A 22,253-nucleotide genomic window follows, 5' to 3' on the forward strand; every position below is an offset into this window, starting at 1 on the left:
ATTACAGGAAGAGCTTTTGTGTCACATTTCAGTAACTGGTACAGGTGCATATCAATGAAAAGTGTGCTGCAATAGCCATTTTTGAACCAATGCTATCTATATGAGGTAACAATACGCTTGGAAATGGGAAGCTCAGCTTTTTATCCAACCAATCCCCTGAATTTTTTAAATCTAAATCCATCATAACCAGCTGATTCACTGCAGGAATGGATCAGATCACCAAAATCCAAAGGGAGTTTTGGGTGGAAATCTGACGAAGACCATCATTCAGACACAGGCTTGCAATGAAATCCAAGTGAGACTGCTATTGTTTAAATCGTAGCAGGAGGAGGAAAACACCCAAAATTCTGCATTTTTCCAAGCATAATATCAAGATATAATCCTGTTGTATAGTCCTTTAGATTACTACCCTTGCATTTTGTTTTCCCACGATGTCAACAGAAGACACCTTTCAATAGAAAGTGCTTTTATATGGCCAACTCTTGTTCTAACTAAAATAAAAGAAAAAAAGAAAAGCAAAAAACTTCTCTGTGTCATGGTGATATGCTGAGAGTACAATCCATTGCATAAACTCAGTTCTGCAGTGTTGGTCTGTCTACCTAAACAGCAAAAGAATTTCTGAGTTAATTATCTGCGGTCAGTGTCATCTTCAGTACATGGCCTGGGGAGCCCCATCCACAGCTGGACAGGTGATCCTTTGGATGCTCAGCCAAAGGGGTGGGTCAACAGAACTGGCTGGGACAATTAGCAGTTGTGAGTTAAGGCCAAGGACTTGCTAGCACAAAAAAAAATTTTCTTCTTGTAAAGGAAAATTGAAGACACCTGTGAATTCCACGTAGCCCTCCAGTCCCTTAACAAGCAAGGACTGAAAATTTTCTAACAACTGAGCTGAAACTCACTTGCCTAAATTATCCTAAACCCTATTCCTATTGTGCTGAGAGGGAACTAGAACCTCCTATGGATATTTTCAGAGGACAGAACAAAGAAGAGTCCTTTTTTCTTTAGTATCCATTTATCTTAGATAACAATGACATTTTAAGTGCACCCAGTAGTGAGAACAGTAGGATTTCACATACATCCAGACTCCTTCCTCTTTCACTCCCACCCATCCTCCCACATCACCCCCCCAGAGTGACAATCGTTTGCAATTTGTCATATAAAAGCCTGTCAAAGTGAAAATTTTTCTCCATCAACTTATAATCTCCATTGATTAAAATCAGGAATCCCTACCATTTTACACAGATGCAGCCTTCTGAAAAATACAAGATTTTTTCAAACTAAGACTTGAGTGACTTGAATTGCACATAATATCTAGTCATCTCAAGCTTTAATGTCCAAAAAGGGCCAGTGGTGTTGTCCTGGAGAGCACAGCCACTAACCTTGCATGCCTTGTTCTCTTCCTGCACGACACACACAAGGGGAAGATCGATGCTGTTCCTGCAGTGCGAAAACAAATAGTGACAGCAGGATTTCCAAGCTTTAAAGAGAACCTTGGCAGTACAAATTCCACAAAAAAAAAGCAATTATTTTTGCTATAGGTCACTAGTTTGAATTTTGTCCAAGTCAACACTGCACAAAGGTTGTTACTCTCCAATGTCTGATCTTGTGAGGTGCCAAATGATCTCAAGCTCTGACAGTTAGCAGAATCTCACCAACTTTGAACTCCAGAGGCTACTCTGACATATCTGAAAGTGGGGGGTGATTGCATTTAACTGCTCTGAGCACAAATGCATAGAAAAACACCCTCATTATTTCTGTCACCTTTCTAACCAGCTCTCCAGAAAAAAAGCTGAAAACCGAGTGGCTCCAGTGAGTGAGTGACCTCATCTCTCCTGCAGTGATTGCCCAAGGACTGAGTAAAGCTCCTTGACAAAACTGGGAGATTACACCTTTATGTGCTTTGCAGGCTATGATTTTCCCAGGGGTTAATCAAGACTTTTTTACAGAAGGAAAAAGTTAATGCAAGAAAAACCAATGAATCTAGAAATTAACAAGTAACACCTTCTAAATAAAAGGAAACAGGGCTAGTGGACCCAATAACTGTAAAGAAAACATCAGATTCTATTGTTGCAACCAAGAGCAGGAGTTTTTATTAAACCAACAGAGGAAGGCAAAAGGCAAGAGTCCTACATCTGACAGAGTTGAAACATCTAAGCTTCTGTCAATGTTCATAACACTTATAGCACTGATTTCTGCACATACACTATCCAATGGAGGCAATATTCATACCAATATGACTCTTACTCCTGATCCCTGAAAGGATTCAGAGATTTTTACTTTTTTTTTTTTTTTATTCTAATGTTTTATTCTTGGCCATTGCTCCAGCCCCAGAATTGAAAATAAAGAAATACTGTTCTCAGCTCCAAAAAGATGCCATTCAGTCTTGCTACACTTACAGGTTACAGCTTCAGCATCATAAAACCCCATGCAATTAGAAATGGGAACTGCCGAATTAGCAGCATCACTTGCATCCAGCTCTGGAAGGTCTCCAGACAAATGACTTACAATCTGTAACATTTTTATAGATCGCAAGGCTGGTTTAGATCATCTTTATGAGATGTTTTAAAATTTATAAGTTTTCATTTTCCCCTCCCTTGGAGTCCAGTTATTAAGGAAGAGAGGCTTTATGGGTAGTAGGAAAAAGTAAATGACCAGATTAAAAACAAACAGAAAAAACCCTGTCGAATATTTCAACTCCTTCATTCTACAAAAGAGGCTGCTTATAGGGAACACATTAGAGTGTGGTGTGACACAGTGCTTAATCATTCAAGATTCCTTTGGATACTTGTGAATCCATGTAAAGTCTATGTTACATGATATAACATTGACATTAAAATTCATTCTATGTGTGTAGTTCAAATTAGAAACAACTTTAGAACAAACTTTTTTTTTTTTTTTTAACAAATAGGTTTTACTTGTAACCAAAGCCTTCTGGAGAATTAAAAATTTAACCAAAAAAGTTGATCCCACAACATTGTAGAAAAGCTTTAAGCTTTTTAAAGCCATGAAGTAATGCACACTATTCCTGCCATACAGAAGAAAATTCACATGTATTTCTGTATTTGGGGTTTTATTACTATCTTTGTTCTGAAATTCAGAATAGTTTCTCTCTTATTCTCATATTGCTTTGGTATTTAAAACACTTGAACTAAGCAGCTAAGATTATTTATGGTAGAGGGAGCACAAATACCAATTAAGAACTACTGTTTCAAATAAATATACTTTATGCAGTTTAATAATAAAGTACCACTACTGAGATTCAAATTTGATCAAACCAGCTCTAAGCTAGACTGATAGATTAGGATCTTTGACTTAATCATACGTTTTCCTCAGAGGGCTTTACAATTTTTTAATAAATATCTTACTATTAATAACATGTAGTCTCCAGATAAGTTTAAGATACTTACTTTATCGTGAGGAATAAATCTTTGTAGTCAAAAATTATGCTTTTATCTTATTAACTTCCTTGCTTTTAAAACCCTAGCTACGTTATTTCACTAAGGTAGTGTTCATCTCTGTCTTTTACAGCATTCATCTCCATCTTGTTAAAGGAACAGTTCAACAAGTGTAAAGATACTAAAAGCATCTTATTTTTAAATACTTACTGTAATTATTACCTAAAAAAAGCTGCGGTAACTTACCCTTATAGTTATATATTTATCTTTCAAACAAAGAACTTAAGAACCACTTTTCAGTAAGTTGCAGTCAATTCTCAGAAGCTGTATTTTCAAATTTAATTGAATAGCTTAACCCGTGTCATACATCTCTAACCATGCACAGTAGTTTTAAAGGATTAATTTTCCCAACAAAAGAAAAGAGACTAAGGATTTGGAAAAAACTACACTATATGTAAATGCAATTGCATTCTGTATACCAGAGATGGGTAAATAACATTCACACAAATAGAGTTTTGTGACAGTTGCAAGAGCAGAAATCTGGACCAACTTTCACACACGCAAATATACTACTAGAAGAGCAGTGACTTACTACAGCACAAGCTAGTGAGGAAAATATTTCCAGTTTTGATTTTTTCTAATTAAGTAAAACAGAGGTCAAATCTCTAATAATAATATGTAACGTAGCCACTGTTAAAAACCAAAACAAAGCACACAAAGGTCCTGGCATATCCAGGTAAGCAACAAGTTCTTTGGAAAGAATCAGCAAAGCCCAGATATTGCAAGATAGTCAAGCACTGCTCTCCACTCACACGGAAATTGAGTGGTAAAGAGCAGATATAGAACAGATAGGTGACAATTATATTTAGAAATTCAAGATTTATTTTTTTTTCCAAACAAGTCTTCTCTGTCTCAGTTTCATGAATCCATACATCAACCAAGGTTACTCATTAGCCTGGCAAAGCTACCTTAAGCTTTCGACTCAAAAAAAGGGATGTAGTTTTTCCATCCTCAGTTTACAGGATCAGCAGAATCAAGAAAGAAAAGGGAGAGAAAGATAGGGCTAACTTAAGTCAACTTTGGACCAAAGTTCAGAATTGCATTTTTGGATCCAAACCCCAGTAGTATTTGCATATTTCACCATTCTCTTCTATCATCCTTCCCCCTGGGACTCCTTTTCTTGGAAAAACTTCAAAAAGTTAGCTAGACAAACATTAAGCTCAGAGACATGAGGTTCCTGTTGACTTCACACAAGGTCATGACTTGCATGCCTGCTCAGCAGCTGGACAAATACCACATGGACTGCCCTGAAAGGCTTGAGGTCTTCAATCTACCAAAACATATTTCTTTTCTTTAAACCAGATAAGTTTTAAGCATATAAGACTGTAAATTCATTACCCAAAAGACCCAATTAAAATTGCATTATTTATATTTCTTGAAGAAAGATGAAAATCACATGCTACAGGTTATTCACCACCTCATGAAAAGTCATATAAAAGCATGCTCAGTCAGGTATCAGTGTGTTCTGTCTGAAGCACGACGAACAATTTTCAGAACTGTAGTTTAAGTACTTAAATACTTGCAAAACCAAGATCTTCCATGGTGATTTCTGAGGGACCACATAAATATAAATACATAATTCTGGTAGCACTCAAAAAACCCCTTTTGCTCCTTCAGACCAGACTACACAGCAAATACTTGTGGTTGGTTGTCTTCTTTCCACAATTACTGTCAGAGACCTATCTATCACAGTTGAAAAACTGTAATTATCCATTTCTCAATATTCACTCCCCAAGAACACAGGAGATGTGCAGAACATTACAACTTACTTTCCAATATTGTATCCAAGACATAATGTGTTGCTCATAAAGCACTAACTCTAAATACAGCTCGCAGGTACTTGGAACGTGCCAGTTCACAGCATATAACAGCTGGATGTTTTACATTTGAGGCTCTGTTGTACTCATGAGTACTTTATCAAACAGCTCAGCATCCAAGACTCCCCAGCACTCTGAAACATTTGTAATCTGCCTCATACATTGTTCCATGAAATGATAAGCAGCTCAGTATCTCCCCTGCTGTTATATGAGAAGGTTAGCCTTTCCCTGGCTTGAATAATACATTAGTACTACTGAAATGCTTATTCCTTGACAGGTTTCCAAAGAGTTAAAAACTTCAACCCAGTCCGCTATAAAGTAGAAGTAAATCATCTTTATTATAAATGTAGACTATTTACCCAGCTACAGGTCTCTTCCAAAGAACAAAACTGTTTTGTTGTTTAATTTATGTTTAACTTATTCAACACCAAATACCACACAAGGCTACTACTCTCTCCACCTAATTCCATGGCAAACTGTCATACCTTTCAAGCACAGAATAGCTGTAAAAAGTTGGGATCAACAACTCATGACTTAGAAGTATCCTAGAAAAGCTTTGAAGCAGAGCAACATTTAGTACATTTGCTGTTATTGTTTCAAGTAGTGTGGTCCAATTGTTCTGAAATTATACGGCAAGATGATCAACCAAAAAGCTTAATTAACTGAAGATATTCTGTCTGTACAAATCAGACGTTGCAGTCCATTTACTGCTTTAACAGGGCGCACTTTATAAAATTTATTTTTCTGAAAGCAAGTGCAAGTCTCCACTGTTCTACAGTGGTTTCATAGGGAGAGGGAAGTGGGAAAAGGGGAAGAAAAAAGTATAACAAGCAGTTATTTAAACAGCAGAACTAGTTAAGTGACATTTCTCATGGATTTGTGTCCTGACAAGAGTTGATTTTGGAATCTAAAGCATAAACAGTTTCAACAAATACAATGTTTTCCACAGCCAAGAAGTATAAAAGACTGTTCACCTATCTAGAATTTCTGTTGTCGTAATGAAAGGGAGCAGCTCCTCCAGGTGCAGGGGCTCCTTCCCAGCAGGGAACGCTAATAGAATCTCCTCATACCAGCCACCCCTCCTCTGATTTTGCCCTTCTGCCAAGTTTGGCTGGAATTAAACAACACCAGAAACTACAAGGGAAGAGGAAATAAACACACACACAAATTTCCTTTCAAAAACAAGATAAAATGGTAAACATAATTTGAAAGTTCTCTCTTAGATAGTAATTAACACAGAGCATAGTGTATTTATAAAGCAGAAGCATATAGTATGTGGTGTATTCTACAAGTTACCGCCAAAATTGTCTTAAACCTCACATTTATATAAATAAATGTGCATGTATTTATGTTTAAATATGTCTTTGACTATATGCACATATAACAGGAAAAAGGAGGTACACTATTACCCCTTTTGTGTCTTCAGAATCATTTCACCTCTGAAAATCCTAAGCCTGAAAACACTTGGAGTTACCCAGTCATCTTACGCAAGAAAAAAATGTTAATCCAAAGAGGAAAACAAAACAAAACAAAAAAACCACACCACAACAACACACACACCTTTTCAAGAAAGGAATTGAGACTGAATTACTTTGCTCAGGATCACTACTCCATGTATTACTTCTTCAATAACTGCTAACATCCTATGAGAGAAAAAAAAAGTTTTGCATCTAAAGTGCATCATTAATGAAAAATACACTATTGTGACATCCAATGAGCATGTGTAGTTTTACATTTTGATTGACTGTACTTTCATCTAGTAGTCCCTTCACAGTTTTTATGTTACTTTAAGATGTGAAAGCTCTTATGAAAGATCTACCAAAAAAATTGTGATAGCATGGGCACATATGATCTTTTCCATTATGCTAGATTCCTGCTTCCCATAGGGAAAATAGCTTTGGGGCATTGCAAAAGGTATGGTCCAGCCCCATAGCCAAATGACACCAGGAATGTCAAACCATGAAAAGGTTCCATGAGCTCTCAAACTAGAAAAAACTTACAAAAACCACAGTTCATCTTTTGTGAATAAATAGTGCCAGGAAAGAAGAAATGGCCCATTATTCCACACAGTCACAATGGCACAACAAGCTCTCTCAAAAAGAAAATCACCCAGGAGACAGATTAAAAAGAATCCGTAAAATGTGATGAAGAGGAAAATTGGAACAGTAGAAGAGAAGATGAAAGTGATACGTTCACACAACCTTAATTACTGAGTTTGGTCTTGGCCTGGCCTCACCTCCCCCCATCTGCATTTGCTTAATCTTGTGGAATCCAAGCTATCTTTTTATTTAAATATTCTTATAAACACAGTCCTGAAACTGGCACTCAGGTTAATCTTCATTATTAAGAACATGACACATGCAACACAAATTACTAAAGTTGCCCCATATTGCACCATCAGATTGGAGCAATGGCTGGGACCTGGGAGCTGGTTATCAGGGTCTCAAGTCGCTCTCCCTCACTGAGTCTGGCAAACACACTGTACGCAAAGTGGAAATCCTCCATGGGAAACACTGAAAGCAAAATAAACCCCCACTGTAATCAGTTAAAAAGATGGTATTTACCCTACTCATGAAAGAGACAAGAGACATCCAGGTCATCAAAGGAAAGATTGAAATATGTTTCTCTCATATATCAGGAAAGCACCCTACATGTTTCATGGACTACTGTCTGATGGAGCAGTGGCTTCATAATCATCACTTGTCCTTTATGAGCAGTGAGAAAGGTGAGATTCTCATTTATCCTCACTAAAATAATAAAAATCCAAGTATAAATAGATTTATTCAAACGAGAAGCACCTCAACAGGTAATTCACACCTCCATCCCTCAACTTCAGTCCCAAATAACCCTTTATTTCCTTTACAACTGCACCAATAAATAAATAAATCAATAAATCCCATGCTTTCTCTGTATTAGCAAGTGACTTAACAATGTGAGGCCATCTCACACCAGAAGCAGTCAATCAGCAAGTACCAATGACCAAGTGCTCATAGAATAGGATCACAGAGTTTTACTTGGGAGTAGCACTGATCCAGTGCTGCGGGGTAACTATCCCTTATCAGCTTTAGGTGTGCTCATGGAGAGCACCTTCCAGTGCAGTTTCATCTGAAAAGACCTGGTTTGTGCAGTCTGAAATTGCTTCATGACACAAACCAAAAGGTGGTAACTGGGACCAGTTTGAAAATTAACCCAGTGATTCAAGTTCACATATACACAATCACATACCAAAGCCCAAGTTGTGATTCCAACGTTTTTGTGAAGGTCACCCAAGAAAATGCGTATGGTATCTCCATCTTCATCTGTATGTGAAACTTCTCACGTGTGCTGAGAAGTACAAAGCTGAGGCTGCATCCCAGCTGGCTCAAAGGCAGGTAAGACACAGGGGCTGCTTTTACAGCCCCTTCACACACTGCACTTGGCTCTTCACTTTGTGATCCATTTCTCACCTTCTAAAGCATAAAATTACTCCAAAATTAACTTGCAAAAAGCCATGATGTCAAAAGCTTCAACTTCTTATGAGGTAAACTCCTATCAGTCTTTGCCTCATAAATGTCAGCTTCCATGTTGGGCCTCTGTTCCAAGTTCTCTATTAAAAGTCACTAATCAACCTAAGCTGGGCAAAAAAAAACCCGAAAAAATCCACACATACTCCTTTTTCTTTTTTTTTTTAGCTAAAAGGCTAAAACAAGCTGCAAGGTGTAAGCATAATGAGACTAAAATTACTAAGTATACTGAGACTTAAATGTGCTAAGATTGTTATAGATACATATTGAAAAAACCTGCAAGAGCTTCATATACAAAAATTATTTTTTCAGTTAAAACATCTAGATTTCAGAATGTATTTCTACATTCTTTGGAACATAGCAAGTTTACTATTGGTTTTGCTTTTTCAAGGCAGTAAAGGTAGCTTCAATATGTTTCCCTCATGCATAATGCAGCTACAAGAAAACCTTGAGAAGTCATAGCTCCATGGTTGAAATCAATCATATTTTTAGGTATCTGTCAGTTCAGAATACAGCTCACCACCAAATTCATCTTTTGACTGACTTGTTAAGTGCCAAAAAAAGGTCTGATGAATTTACATCCCAAAAATTTTCTTTAATTTTGAATTTTAATTTTAAAATTATTTGATGTAGCACGTAGGAAAAACAAAATACTTGTTTGTACAACAAACCAAGCACGTCACACCCCCAGTTCCAGGCAGGACACAGCTTCTGGTAGCCATATCCTCTTTGTCAGAGTATGTCCAATAATCCAGTGTTAATATACTGCTCTATTTGGACTGTAGTATACTTCAGTGACAGTTGATGCTTAACCTTGAAATTTTGCATACATCTGCAAGTGAAGATGCAAGTCACAGAATTCAAGAGTGAACAAACAAAGCAGAAATCTCTAACATATCTTAAAACATTTGAATAAAAACAGTCTCCACATTCTTACTTGAGACAGTAAGAAGGAACCCCTGGCTCAGACTGGTTTGCAACTGAGTTTGTTTCTCCTTATTTTAGGCTCAAGGAGCTACCTCAATTTCTGCTCAGGGTCTGAAGTGAGAATGGGTTCAGTTTATCGGGAGCTGAAGGCTTGGCTGGAGTTCCCAAGGGCAGCTTGTAAACATCACCGTGTTATTTAATGATTTCCCCCTTTTTGCCTCCCAGATGTATTTTTGAGAAGTAAAACAAACCCATTCTACCACACCAGAGACGGTTAACAAGAGTAAAAGTGCTCTCATTATTAGCAGCACTCCAGATAAGAGCTTTTAGTGATAAAGTTTATAGCTGATAAAGCAATGTATAAGCAGTGCCTATGAATAGTAGGAAATAAAGTAATCAATGGATTTCGTTTCTGTGTGTACACCATCAAGACATGAATCAGTCATTCAAAGTGTGAGTTAAAATAAAAATTTCTCTCCTGATGAGGCAGTGGGATCAACAGTAATCCTTCACAGCTGGAAACGTCCACACTGCAGCACTCCACAGAGCTCAAAGAATACATCTAAGAGTTCATTTACACACTGGTAGTTTAAGAACACTGAGCTGATAAATGTCTCACCGTTTTTGCAGCCTCTGAAATAAATCCTTGTAATTCATAAAATGCCATTAGCATTCTCAAAATGTGAAACAATCCCCCCAGACAAGAACAAACCACACCATGGAACAGTTACTCAGCAGCCTTTGCAGTAAGTTAATGCAAAAAACTTCTGTTTACTAACAGTTAACAATTAAGGCCTCAGAGTATACACCTTGTTTCATTTCAAAGTCCTGTAAATTATATGAATAAGGCATCTAGGAAAGAAAGAATTAAAATGAAGTGTCTGTTAAAATGCAAAAGACATGTATCTAGTAATAAACCACAATAGGATTCAGCTGGTGCTTGAGGAAACATGGTCTTACTTTCTTAGTATTAGAGTTTAGCAAGTGCATAGTCAAGTTTTTCCAATCACCTGCCTGAAGATACATCCTCTAGTTTTCTAAAGGGGTTATTGTTATGAAGAGACATCCTCTAGTTTTCTAAAGGGGTTATTGTTATGAAGAGACAACCATGCATACCACTATATTATCTTGTAACTTGTATCATTTCTTACATCTATAGCACCATTATGTCTTGGCTGTTTGCCTTTAGACACTTTTCACAGGTGAAAAGGGTTTTATAAAACAAGCAGGAGAGAATCCATCCATAGAGCACAGGGTGCAATATCTGCCACCCCACATATAAAAAGATAAGCAAATCCAAAGTAATTTCCTGGTACACATCTTTCACAATCTGTACCACCTATTTTAATTCCATAAAAATATCTTAATCTCAGTCTAGTTTACTAACAATGAAGAGCCAATGCAAAAGCCAAGCTGCACTTTATCCATCAATGTGCAAATCTAGTGAAATATCTTACAATTTTATAATCACTGACCACACAATAGAGTTGCCTTTTGCAGATACAAAACATTTATCTGTCCATGACTCCCAGGTGCCCAGCATACCTAAATAACAGATAAGTAGCAATGCAGTAGCTCCCAGCCCAAAGGGGTTGCTAATTCTGAAATAGAGATATATTTTTCTACATTTTCTGGCTTACGTTTGACCTTTTGTGCCTCCAAGTACATACTAATCTTCTCACTCTAGGGTAGTTCTCGAAAGGATTTATGCCTTGCCTAACTTACAAATATAAAACGGGTGCCCAAACATACACAAAAATGTACACTCCCAATAAGCAAAACTGACTCCAAAAAGCAAACAAATAAGCCTTACTTGTTACCTGTATACATGAGCTAGATCATCAACTTCTAAACAGCAAAAAACCTACCTGAGGTCCAGCAGACAGCACGTCTCTGGAGCACAGCCCCTTTCCTGCTCCCAGCAAGGCTACCCCACGCAGCTCTTGCCAATTCCCAATCAAAGGCTCCCTCACAGCTGCCACCCCTCACTGTTCATCAGGCCCCCACCTGCTCTCCACTTGCAGCCCATACCTGCCATGTAGATCCAAGGCATGGGTAACGCTGGCAGAAATCATAAACCAAAACAGTTGTGGATTCAAGGCATCTGTAAAAGGATTGTGAAACTCGGGGCTTGACCCTGCTCCTGTTGAAGTCAGTGGTAACACTCCCCATTGATTTCAATGCAACAAGGTCCATTTTCCTGCCAGGGAGCTGCGATATTCCACAGTGTACAGAAAGGAGAGGATGAGAAGAAAAGAAACAGGTTTCTGTCCCACAGTAGCAGTAGCCATCAGTCTTCTCACTAACAGACAGATAGTTCAACCAAAAGAACTGCTGCAGTTGCAAAATCTCTTCTCAACAGAAGAAAATGTCTTTCTTTAGGTCAAACAGCTGAGTATCCCTATCTTTGCGAGGCAGAACTACTGACCTTGCTAAAAGCAGGATCAAGACTATTGTCTTCAAGACATCATATTCTCCCTCTCTACTGAATCCAAATAACAGAAAGGCAATGACTGCTCATTTACTCCACAGCATCCCTATGAATTTTATGTAAAATATTTCTGCCATTTTCCTAAACACCATTTTTTCCTTAATACTAGTATTAAAAGATTTAAGAAAGATAATGGAGATTTTCATGAAGGGATGAAAGTCTTGATAAATCGATGATGCCAAACAAATGCGGGCAGCTGTCTGCCCTTCATGTCTGAAAGCTCAGTTTCTTGGGTTTGTCAGATTCAGTAAACACGATCCATTAGATGATGGAGAAAATGAATCCTGCTACATGCAATATAAAAAATTCATTTGAGATGCTGGATTTCATCTCGAAAACCCTTCTGCAGTGTGAAGTAGTAAAAAGTAACACCATTTGCTTTAGCATAATAGATACTTCATCTGGATTTGTTGTTCTTCATTACGTAGTTAGATTTAACTTAACTCTAAAAATTGAAATCTGTACTGTACTGTCCTCATGTCTGCACAAACTAACATACCCATGCTCATACATAATTCAATAATTGTGTCAAGCAATTCTGAAAACAATAGCAAGTAAAATAATAAATATTTCATTTAATAAATAATAAATATGTCGGTAAATGTGACTTCATGCAGAGTGAGCTTGAGAAAGACACGATGCATTGGCTGCATCCATGAATAGTCCAGGGAGACATTAGAAGTTCCAGGTGTGAAGGGGATATTAATTTCTTCTTCCCTGTGTGGATATATTAGTAAAGTCCCAGTTCCCCGGTTCAAGAAGTTCTGCATCTCTGAACTAGCCAACCCTACCGTATGCCTGGAAGGGTATATAAGGACTGCTCTCTCCACTTCACAGAAGACAAAAATTTGTTAAGATTAAATAGAAAGAGAAAGACAAAAGGACCAACCACTGCCACCAGAATAACAGACACACTTTGAATTGGCTGAACTCCAAAGGAAGGGCTAAAGGAGAGCAAAGGTGGGCAGAGTGTGGAAAGGCTGATCAGGGCAACAAAGAACAAAATCTGGTTCCTAACTGTGACCACAATATACCTGGTAACTCCTTTAGAAACTTCTATTGCAAGCTTCTTATCTATAGGAAAGTTATCTCTTCTCTGAAAGTATGGGAAGGTCAATTCATTTACGTTTGTTAAACGTGTTGGGGAATTTAGATTACAGTATCGCTAAATGAAAAGCTTTGTAATAAACTTTGATGCAGTCATGACAATTATATTGTTTTCTTAGTGCTAGCCAGCATTTATCCAAAGTAGGGTATAAATCCCTCATGGTATAATTTTAAAACTCTCTCTAATCTTAAGAGTCCACAGTCTAAAACCCTGATCCAACACACATTTAGAACATGCATTCTAGAGCCTGTGCCAATATCCACAGAAAGAGAATGAAAATGTCTCATTTTTCTCCTTGCACTGACCTTCTCTTTTCTTCACCTGAACTGCACTAGAAACAAAATCTTACAAAATCAGAAACAATTCTCATAACCACAGATTTCATTTGCTCAGAAAGCAATAAAATCTTAACATAAATAATTCTAATTGTTCACCATAATAAAAGACTTAAAAGGAATTCTTCATCCATACTATTATTTCTTAATACTGATTTATGTAAACCATATTGAATGGCAGAGAAAAATACATTTAAGACTTGAACTACTACTGCTTGCGTATCAGGCCTCTGGACTCTAACAGGTGGATTGTTGTCTACTCTGTCTGACAATCCTCTGCTTCTCTGTATTTTACAGCGATCCAAGATGTGGAGTACTTTCCCCAAATTTGAGGTAGTGAGTTGAAGGAGGGAGGTAGAAAGAAGAGGAAAACTATACTTGAAATTTGCTGAGTCGTAGCACTAAATCAAATATGCTTTACCCCTTCCAGACTTTTCCCTTCCACACCTGAACAACCTCTTGCCCTTCTCCCAAGGCACATACACAGGAATGATGTTTCCTCAATTCCTACCATCATAACCTCTCAGTAACAGAGATTGAGTCCCCATCGTTATCCACCCAAAACACACTAGAGAATTTAGTTTATTTAATTCATGTGGTGATGAAGCACTCCTAAAAGAAAGGTTTGTATTTCAAAAATTGTCTTCCAATAACCAGGAAAAATTACCCAGGTTTCCACTACCTAGGTAATTCAAGATTACTTTGGTACTCAACACATTGATAGTGTATTGCACTTAGGAATCTGAGAACTGAGAATGCAAGATTAAAGAAAATTAAAACATAAGCCATAAATGTCTGTTACCATCAGTGCCATCAAATCCTCTAAATTTGCAGTCTGTTTGAAAATACACCCTCCTCTCTGGCTGCAAATAGCAAAGTCCTGATGTGGTTGCCAAGAAACCAGTACTTGCGATTCACAGAGTTCACGTTTGAGAGACATTTGCGCTTACAAACATTTATGAAAGCAAAACTGAAGCACATCAGAAAATGTGGTATAAAGTCCTTTTGTGATTTGTCAGCACCATCCCAAAATAAAGTCCGCATCCCAAACCTCCCGTCCACAGATTATTATGTTATCTAAGAAATGCTTGTGAACTTTTGTTCCAACTGTTTCTCTGAAATACAGAATTGATTACCCGTGTACTCTGACACACCCAGACTTTCTGGGTTTCATGGACATTTCTGCACAAATTATAACGTGGTCACTAGGGTCCTCACCAATATCAAACTCATCTAACTCATTGTCCCACTTTGTGGATTACTGTACTAGTTCATTGATTAAATCCAGAGTTAATCATGATTATTGTGCTGTAAAGCACCTTGGGAGACATGACATGAAAAGTGCTAAAAAAATGCAGTTGAATTTGATTACACTGTATCTTCTCAAACACATTTATATGTTAAAGACTCTCTTTTATTACATTCAATATTACATTTCATACAAACTCCATTCTCAATCTAATTTTCCTGTGCCATTTTTAATTATTAATATTATTGCTTGCAACTAGAGATTTGACAAGGTTGGTTCCTCTTTGTGCTACGTCCTGTACAGAAAAAATAAATTACAATTCCTGGTGAAGATAATTCACAAGGTGTAAAAATACATGAGAGACAAAATGAAACAACTCTTTGAGAGAAATGGAAAGGTGGAAGGAAACCAGTAAGTAAACGATAGATTGTCCATCTAACTATTCTAAACAAAAACAGTCACTGCTTTTAACTTCCCCAAAATGTATGTATTTACTAGCTCTCAGTCAAGCGGTACTGTTTTTACTTTACATATTGATTCATTTTTGTGAGATAAGGAATAAATAAAACATATAGCCAGAAAAGCTACACGTAGTTCTGAAAATCTAAATTTAAGGATGGAGATTTCTGCGATTCACCAGGCCACTGCTATTTTTATCTCATAGTATGTAATTGCAAAAGAATAATTATTGTACTCCACAATAGCTTTTGGTTGTTGGGATTCCACGGATACGTACTTCAGAAAAGGACATCATAAGGTGATTTTTGACACTTGCACTGCTCTGGAGCTATTCTGCAGTTTATTAGGCGATCCTTGCTGCACTTACTCAAACATGCTTCAGCACTTCCGCTTTTTTTTGCCACTTTTCATTTCTTTTCAGTTTTGTCCAGTGGGAGTGTCATTGCAGAGGTATGAAAATGAAGGAAGAAGGTACTGAGTTAGCCAGGAAAGTAAACACGTGACAAGTGTGAATGGCAAAACTCAAAGTGTTCTGCAAGTCTTTAAGGAATGAACAGTAAATCAGAAATGGTACAAGGCTTCAGAAATGGTGTGATATAGCAAAGTTTTGCTTTTCAACACATTCTCTAACGGATGAGATTGGATGACCTTCTCCCCTGTAAACAAAAAGCTCTTCCAAGAGGATCAGATGTCATTCAAGACTGCTTGCTGCAGATGCAACATTTCATATGTTAGATGACACTTATTTTCCAATGTCCATTTACCAGGGAAGAAAGACCACATACTTGCTATAGCACACCAAATAATCTAGGCACAGATTTAGAAATATATCCAAGTCTAGATTTACAGTTTTACATTAGGAAATGTTTACTTGATTTAATAAAGAACAAAATAATTAGGAAGAAGTCTGGACCATAGCACAACTTTGGCTTAGTTCAGTTACATTGACTCTACCAGTCCTTGTATCCTGAATCCAAGCATACCATCCAATTCTTGTTTAATAAAACCCCTATTTTTAAATGGAAAAATCGTTCTTCCTCTACTTAAATTTGTTTGCCATCCCTAGTGGGTTACCTTTCCCACAAAATCTCATTGACTATAACTCAATCAGTTTAAGCTAAAAAAAGGCAGAAAAGCAAGTGGAAATTGTAAGTGCATAAAAAGCACATTCTTACTTATCTGATTAGTCCTGCCAATCTACATGTATTAACATTGTACACTTACAACATAATCTTATTTACATTCTTGAAACATACAAGGCTTTAAAACTAACCTCTCTAAACATCAGTGACAAGCAAAATTCCATTCTGATAAGAAGGGATTATTGTCTTCCTGTTTAAGAAAGCAAGTGAAGGGGAAAATGAAAACAATTAACACCATCTGTCTCTAGAAGTCACTGTGGGTCCCCTTATTTTAATGTGTGTTGTTAGTAAGGCCTTCATTTAACGCACAGCAGCAGAAACAGCAGAATAGAAATGTAAAATGAGACCATAACAGGTTTGTGTTAGTGATGACTGATGACTTGGATTCACCACTTTTTAGTGACTAGACAAAGAAAGAAGGAGGAACGGGGCGAGATTCTATTGTAGTAATTAGCAGTTCAGGTTTATCAGTAAAGGCTGTTTTTATGCAGCCTAAAATAGCATTCTGTACTACAAATCAAGAAAATACGCACACATTAAAAAAAAAAAAAAAAAAAACAAACGAGGAATTTCTCTGTAACTTTTCGAATAAACATATGAAGTACGGTAATAAAGCAAAGCAAGATAATTTCATTACTGATTTACCTATTCAACAGCTATGCCAAGAATGAATTTGGTTAATTAGGTATCTTCTCACAATGGAATAGCAACCAAGCTTTTTTTATATCACAAAATGTACTACTTTGAATGATCAAGGTCACTCTTGAAACATACTTTTTCTCCCTTGAGTTGTGCCTGTATCAGCCTTTAAAGTATTCAAAATGAGCAGTACTTTTACTCAGGAGTTCCTTTAATACTGTGAGATTCATCACCATTCACCATAAAACACACTTGCCAAAGTGACTCGGCAACTGGCCACTTGCTGGCTATCAAAAGCTGAGTCACTGCTTCTGATCGAACAGAAATGTCCTACATCAGATTCAGAATACACATCAGGATGTTGTTTACCAACCTCAGAGGAAAATAAGTTATTGCCGTGAGTCACAGAGGGAAAGGAAAAAACCACATAAATGAAGATGAATGTTAGGAGCCCAGAACAATCGGAAACGATAAACAAAAGTCTGACACATGCAGAAAGCAGGAACTGAATGCCAGGAAAAGACAAATACTGCTATAGATTCAGATGTCTCTCTCTGATAACAACCACAAAGATTAGTGTTTGCTGCCAGCTAAATCACTAAGAAAAATCTTCTACTGTCCTGTGTTATTAGATTGTATTGAACTGTGTAATTAGGCCACCACCATATTATGTACAGCAAAAGTTCAAATTCACTTCATATAAATATAAGTATGCTAAATTAAAGGTTTTGCTCCCTGAAAATCGATAGTGATATATTCATGCATCACTTTAACATCTAAGATGACACGTTGCCTTTCCATTAAAAAAATGCATATTTGCCATGATTAACAAATCAAACCAATAAAGATGAACCTTTCAGAGCCAGGAAGGAAGCAGCAGCTCTGCTCTGGTTCTGGCAGACAAACTCATCAGTGACAAAATGAACTGAGGAAGGAGGGTGTTTCCAGCATATCAGCTGAAAAGTATAATCAAGCAGCAGATTATAAGCATGCTTGTTCTGAATGATTCATGAAGCATAATTTCTACTCTTGCCCAGATAATTAGAAGGCTTTAAACTCCAGTTCAGATATCTGGTTTGGGGCATTTTTCATTTATAAATCTATTAAGCTAATAGAGATTTTTCTTGCTTTCAAACATTGGCATCAAGGCCAGAGTGCAGAAATGCAAAATATACTTTAACCAGTCTGTAAGAGTCCAAGATTTAAAGGTCCTAAGTATCATTCAAGGGGAAAGAAAAACCCAAATCATTACAGGGTGAATCTGAGGAAGCCTCCTAAGCTACAGCTCTGTAGTACCATTGGTCAAGAACGAAATATATGCAGAAAGTAAACAGTGGGCAATTTCGAAGAATCTCTCTAGGGCAAAACATATCACATATACTCACAAGTGGTTTTGATTCTGACCTTAGGAAAAATAATAAAGCAAACAAACCATGATCAAGACTTTACTGCTGACTCTGCTTAGTTATACAAATACCTGGAAATTCAAGACAACTGTCAGCACAAAATTCTGATCTGAGTGCCTGTGCTGGCAAACTTCACAAACTTTAGGTTTATAAGACAGATATACGTTATTTTTGCACTCTGTGATGGGCTAGTTTATTAGATTAATTTGCATCTTGCGTTATAGGTTAAAGAATGTCTTATGCAGGATCATGCACAAAAATTGTAATGAAAGACAACAAGCTTTCAGATGCAACATTCTTATTCTCAGTGGAGCTTAGAAAAACATAAAGCTGATAACAAAACAGTGTCACAGATCTGTTGATGAAGCATGAAAAAGCTTCCTGAATGATCTCACTCAGTCTCTTGAGAGAGCCAGAAAATACTTCCTCATGAAATACTCTCTCCTACATCAGAAGGTCCATCTTATTTTTAGCCCTTCTCCAACATCTTTATTTTATTAAGTCTTTGCTATCAGAAACTGTGTAAGTATATTTTCATAAGGTATACTAGTGGTACCTTTCCAATTTCAGACTGATATTTCTTAATTCTGAAAGTCTGGCCTCAAGAATCCCCCTCACTCATTGAAGTTACAGTAAATATTAATATTCATATTGCTAAGTAGCTCTAAAACACAATCTAAACTCTTCACAAATGTTTTAGACTTTGTAAAACATGCACTGTTTTATTTCACAAAGACTGCTCAGCAATCTTCAGACCATAACCCTTCTACCAGCTCTGGATTAAAAAATGACAGGAACATGAAATAGCCAATATTCTCATCAATCACTTCAGCCATTCAGTCACAGATCATTTTTTTTCGTCACTTCTGTAGGGTTTTTGGACTCCAGAAAGATTATCCATAACAACGCTTAAGGGGAAGAAAATCTGTCTATTCTCTAATCCCTTAAAATGGTTGTTTATTCTGTTCTAAAACAAGGTGGTCTGCAAATCGTCTTTCCTGGAGCCTTTAGCGAGCTTAGGTAAGGAGAATGGGGCTCCAACGTTGTTTCCATTTTAAGTTATTCCAAGTCAGAGAGGCACTAACTGTCACATAACCTTAACTCCTGGCTGCAGAGTATTCCTCAATTAAAACTCTGTTCCTTGGCCACTTGTGTATCTGTTTATTAGTGTATGTATGAGTCTGTGCATGCACACAACCTTCTGGCAACCCCCATCCAGGTGGTTACACTACAAGGGCATTATTCTCACCCAAAACTTTTGTGGTTCCTCTTATGGCAGCAGAAGAAACAAAGAATTTCCAGCAACAAATATAATGATGAAGATTTAATGAAAGGTAGAAAACTCAGCAATACATTTATGTGACATTATTCTCTACAAAATTGCAGCAGTGACAGGCACAGAGCAGGTTGTAGCCTTTCCTACTGTCTCGCAGAATTGCATTTCTAGACACTGACAGGATGTAGACATTGTACAATATTCATTCTCTCTCTAACAGCAATAAAGCAGTCTGGGCTGTTACAGAACTGCAAAGCCTCAACGGTCTAAGGTACTTAGATGTGTATTTTTATGACTGTCTTCCCCCTGGCTCCTGGCATTTAACAAACAAGAATTTATTCTTGGGGCACTGTCCAGAGGCAAGGAAACATTGCCTCCAGTTTACAGAAGCAAAACCGCAGGGCACAGCGAATATTTATCCTGACCGCCATTACATATCCAAGTATCTGTGGCAGAACTGGGAGATTCTGGTTGAAGTACTAAGTCTCTGGGCTTAACTCAGTAAGTTAAGCAGACTTAACCCACCAGAGCGTGCTTTGTCACTCCACAGAATGGGGTACATTTACACAGCACTATAATGTACTGGATAGACCCTAAAACCGCCTTTACATCAGTTAGACCAGTAATATGAAACCAAATTCTCATGAAGCTCAGCAGTTTTGGATATAACCTGCAGATATGAGAGGCAAAGTTATCTAGACTGTACTGAAATTCATTCTGCCACAGAAATTGTTACCAGTGTCTAAGCCAGCTTGTTTAAACCCAGCCAACCTCATTCCATTGCAATCTCAAATGCAGAAATATTTGGGAACTGGCATTCCAGCCAGGGATATGGGAAACTGAGTTGCCACTTTCTGCTCTGCTTCACACAGCTTCCTGCACTTAGGAAAGCCACAGTCTATCTTGTGTTTCAGTTCGCCACCTTTAAAATAAGGATAGTGCTTTTCTGCTAAGGACAGTATTTTTCTACTTCAGAAGTTTGTTTTGAGGCAAACTATAATAAAATATCATAAAAACTCAAAAAACATTGTGGTCATTCCAAAGAAATACTAGAAAACATGCTTGTAGGCATTCTTTTTCCAGGAATCTCTCCAACATATTATTCTCATTGAAATACATCTTACCACTGCAAATTAAATTCCTAAATTTACAGTTATTAATCCCTTGCATTCTAAATGCAAATATATTCAATTAAACTTATGTTGTATCTCTCTTTGCAAATAATCTCTCATTTATTTTTCATATAAACAAACTTCAAATCCTTTCTTCCCTCAAGTTACTTATTTGTAGGTTACATTGGCATATGCTAATACTTCTTCGTTACAAAAGCAAGCAAGCTGCAGAAATTGCCAGCAATGTTCTGTGTGAAACAAACCCCAAGAAGAAAAAAAAAAAGCGTACATTACAGAAAAAGATCTACAGAGTAGAGCAACTGTCCTATAATAACTACAATAATTCCAATTCATAGTTGCACCAAAGTGATATCCTTGATGAAGAACCAGGGATGTCTCAGCCTGTGACCTCCCTGAAGTAAGGTCTCATCATTTACTCATCCTCTCTGATGTGACAGAGTACCAGCTGTGCTCTCTTTGCTTCCTATGAACTATAGGGGAATGCGCCACCTTTCTTTTCCAGACTTCCTTTGAATTACTCTTCAGAGATCCATTTCTCTCCCTTACTAACAGACATGTCTATAATATTCCTTTCAGCTCAAAAAAAAAAAAGAAATTATAACCTTCACTCATCTGTCTCTTCCATTGTGTCTCTGCATTCATTACTCAGTTCACCTCCAGCTTCTAAGACAACAGGATACTGATCCAGACAACTCCTGGAAAACAGACTGAATCTTCCTTCCCTTACAATAAAGCCATCAATGAAGACAAAGAGATGGATCTTGGGAAACAAATCCTGCAAGACGTCTCTGATAGTCACAACCATTGAAATGTATAGGACCCAATAAATAAGTAAATAGATGAAATTTGGATACTCAGGTCATCAGAAAAGAACCAAAGAATGCCCTTTTCAAATCTGTCCCCTTGGTCTTTATCGTGTTCCAACGGGATAAAAGCTTTAATATTACATTTCTAAAGCCTTTATGGGACATCCTTATCTTCATTTAAGCATTTACTGACAAGCAAAACACAAACAGAATGACGATTCTGGTAGTTACAAATGAATTCAAAATCAACAGTTGCATAAAAACTGTGAGGAGTGATGATCCTTTCATTTATTACTTTGAGGTGAATATTTCACTTTCTGCAGCAAATCTTTACCTTAGGGATTGTACATTTGCACAATAAATAAAGGATTATCTTTACCTACGGGAACTGAGGAAAGCCCCTTTGTGCTGCATACTCCATAAATGATTTTTTATTGTCAATACGGTCTTTTTTTCCCCACTGAGCCATGAAGAAAACTACAATAATTATTGACCTTCCTGAATTAT

The 22,253-nt window shown here is 37.2% G+C and overlaps 1 protein-coding gene across 5 annotated transcripts in view; it reads right to left on the reverse strand.

The window, feature by feature from the left end:
• The window catches only part of GRID1 (glutamate ionotropic receptor delta type subunit 1), a 518,675-nt gene that overhangs the window by 396,613 nt on the left and 99,809 nt on the right, over positions 1 to 22,253 (reverse strand). Inside the window, exon 1 of one of the 5 annotated variants that reach the window (XM_071811718.1) lies at positions 1,380 to 1,459. The exons of the other annotated variants lie outside the window; for them this stretch is intronic. Coding sequence (XP_071667819.1) covers positions 1,380 to 1,386 — 7 coding nt within the window. The 5' untranslated portion in view covers positions 1,387 to 1,459. Of the gene's footprint in view, positions 1 to 1,379; positions 1,460 to 22,253 lie in introns of those variants that run through there. 5 annotated transcript variants of the gene reach the window in all.

Source organism: Patagioenas fasciata, chromosome 8 (genome assembly GCF_037038585.1).
Source record: "Patagioenas fasciata isolate bPatFas1 chromosome 8, bPatFas1.hap1, whole genome shotgun sequence".
In the NCBI taxonomy this organism is placed as follows: domain Eukaryota; kingdom Metazoa; phylum Chordata; class Aves; order Columbiformes; family Columbidae; genus Patagioenas; species Patagioenas fasciata.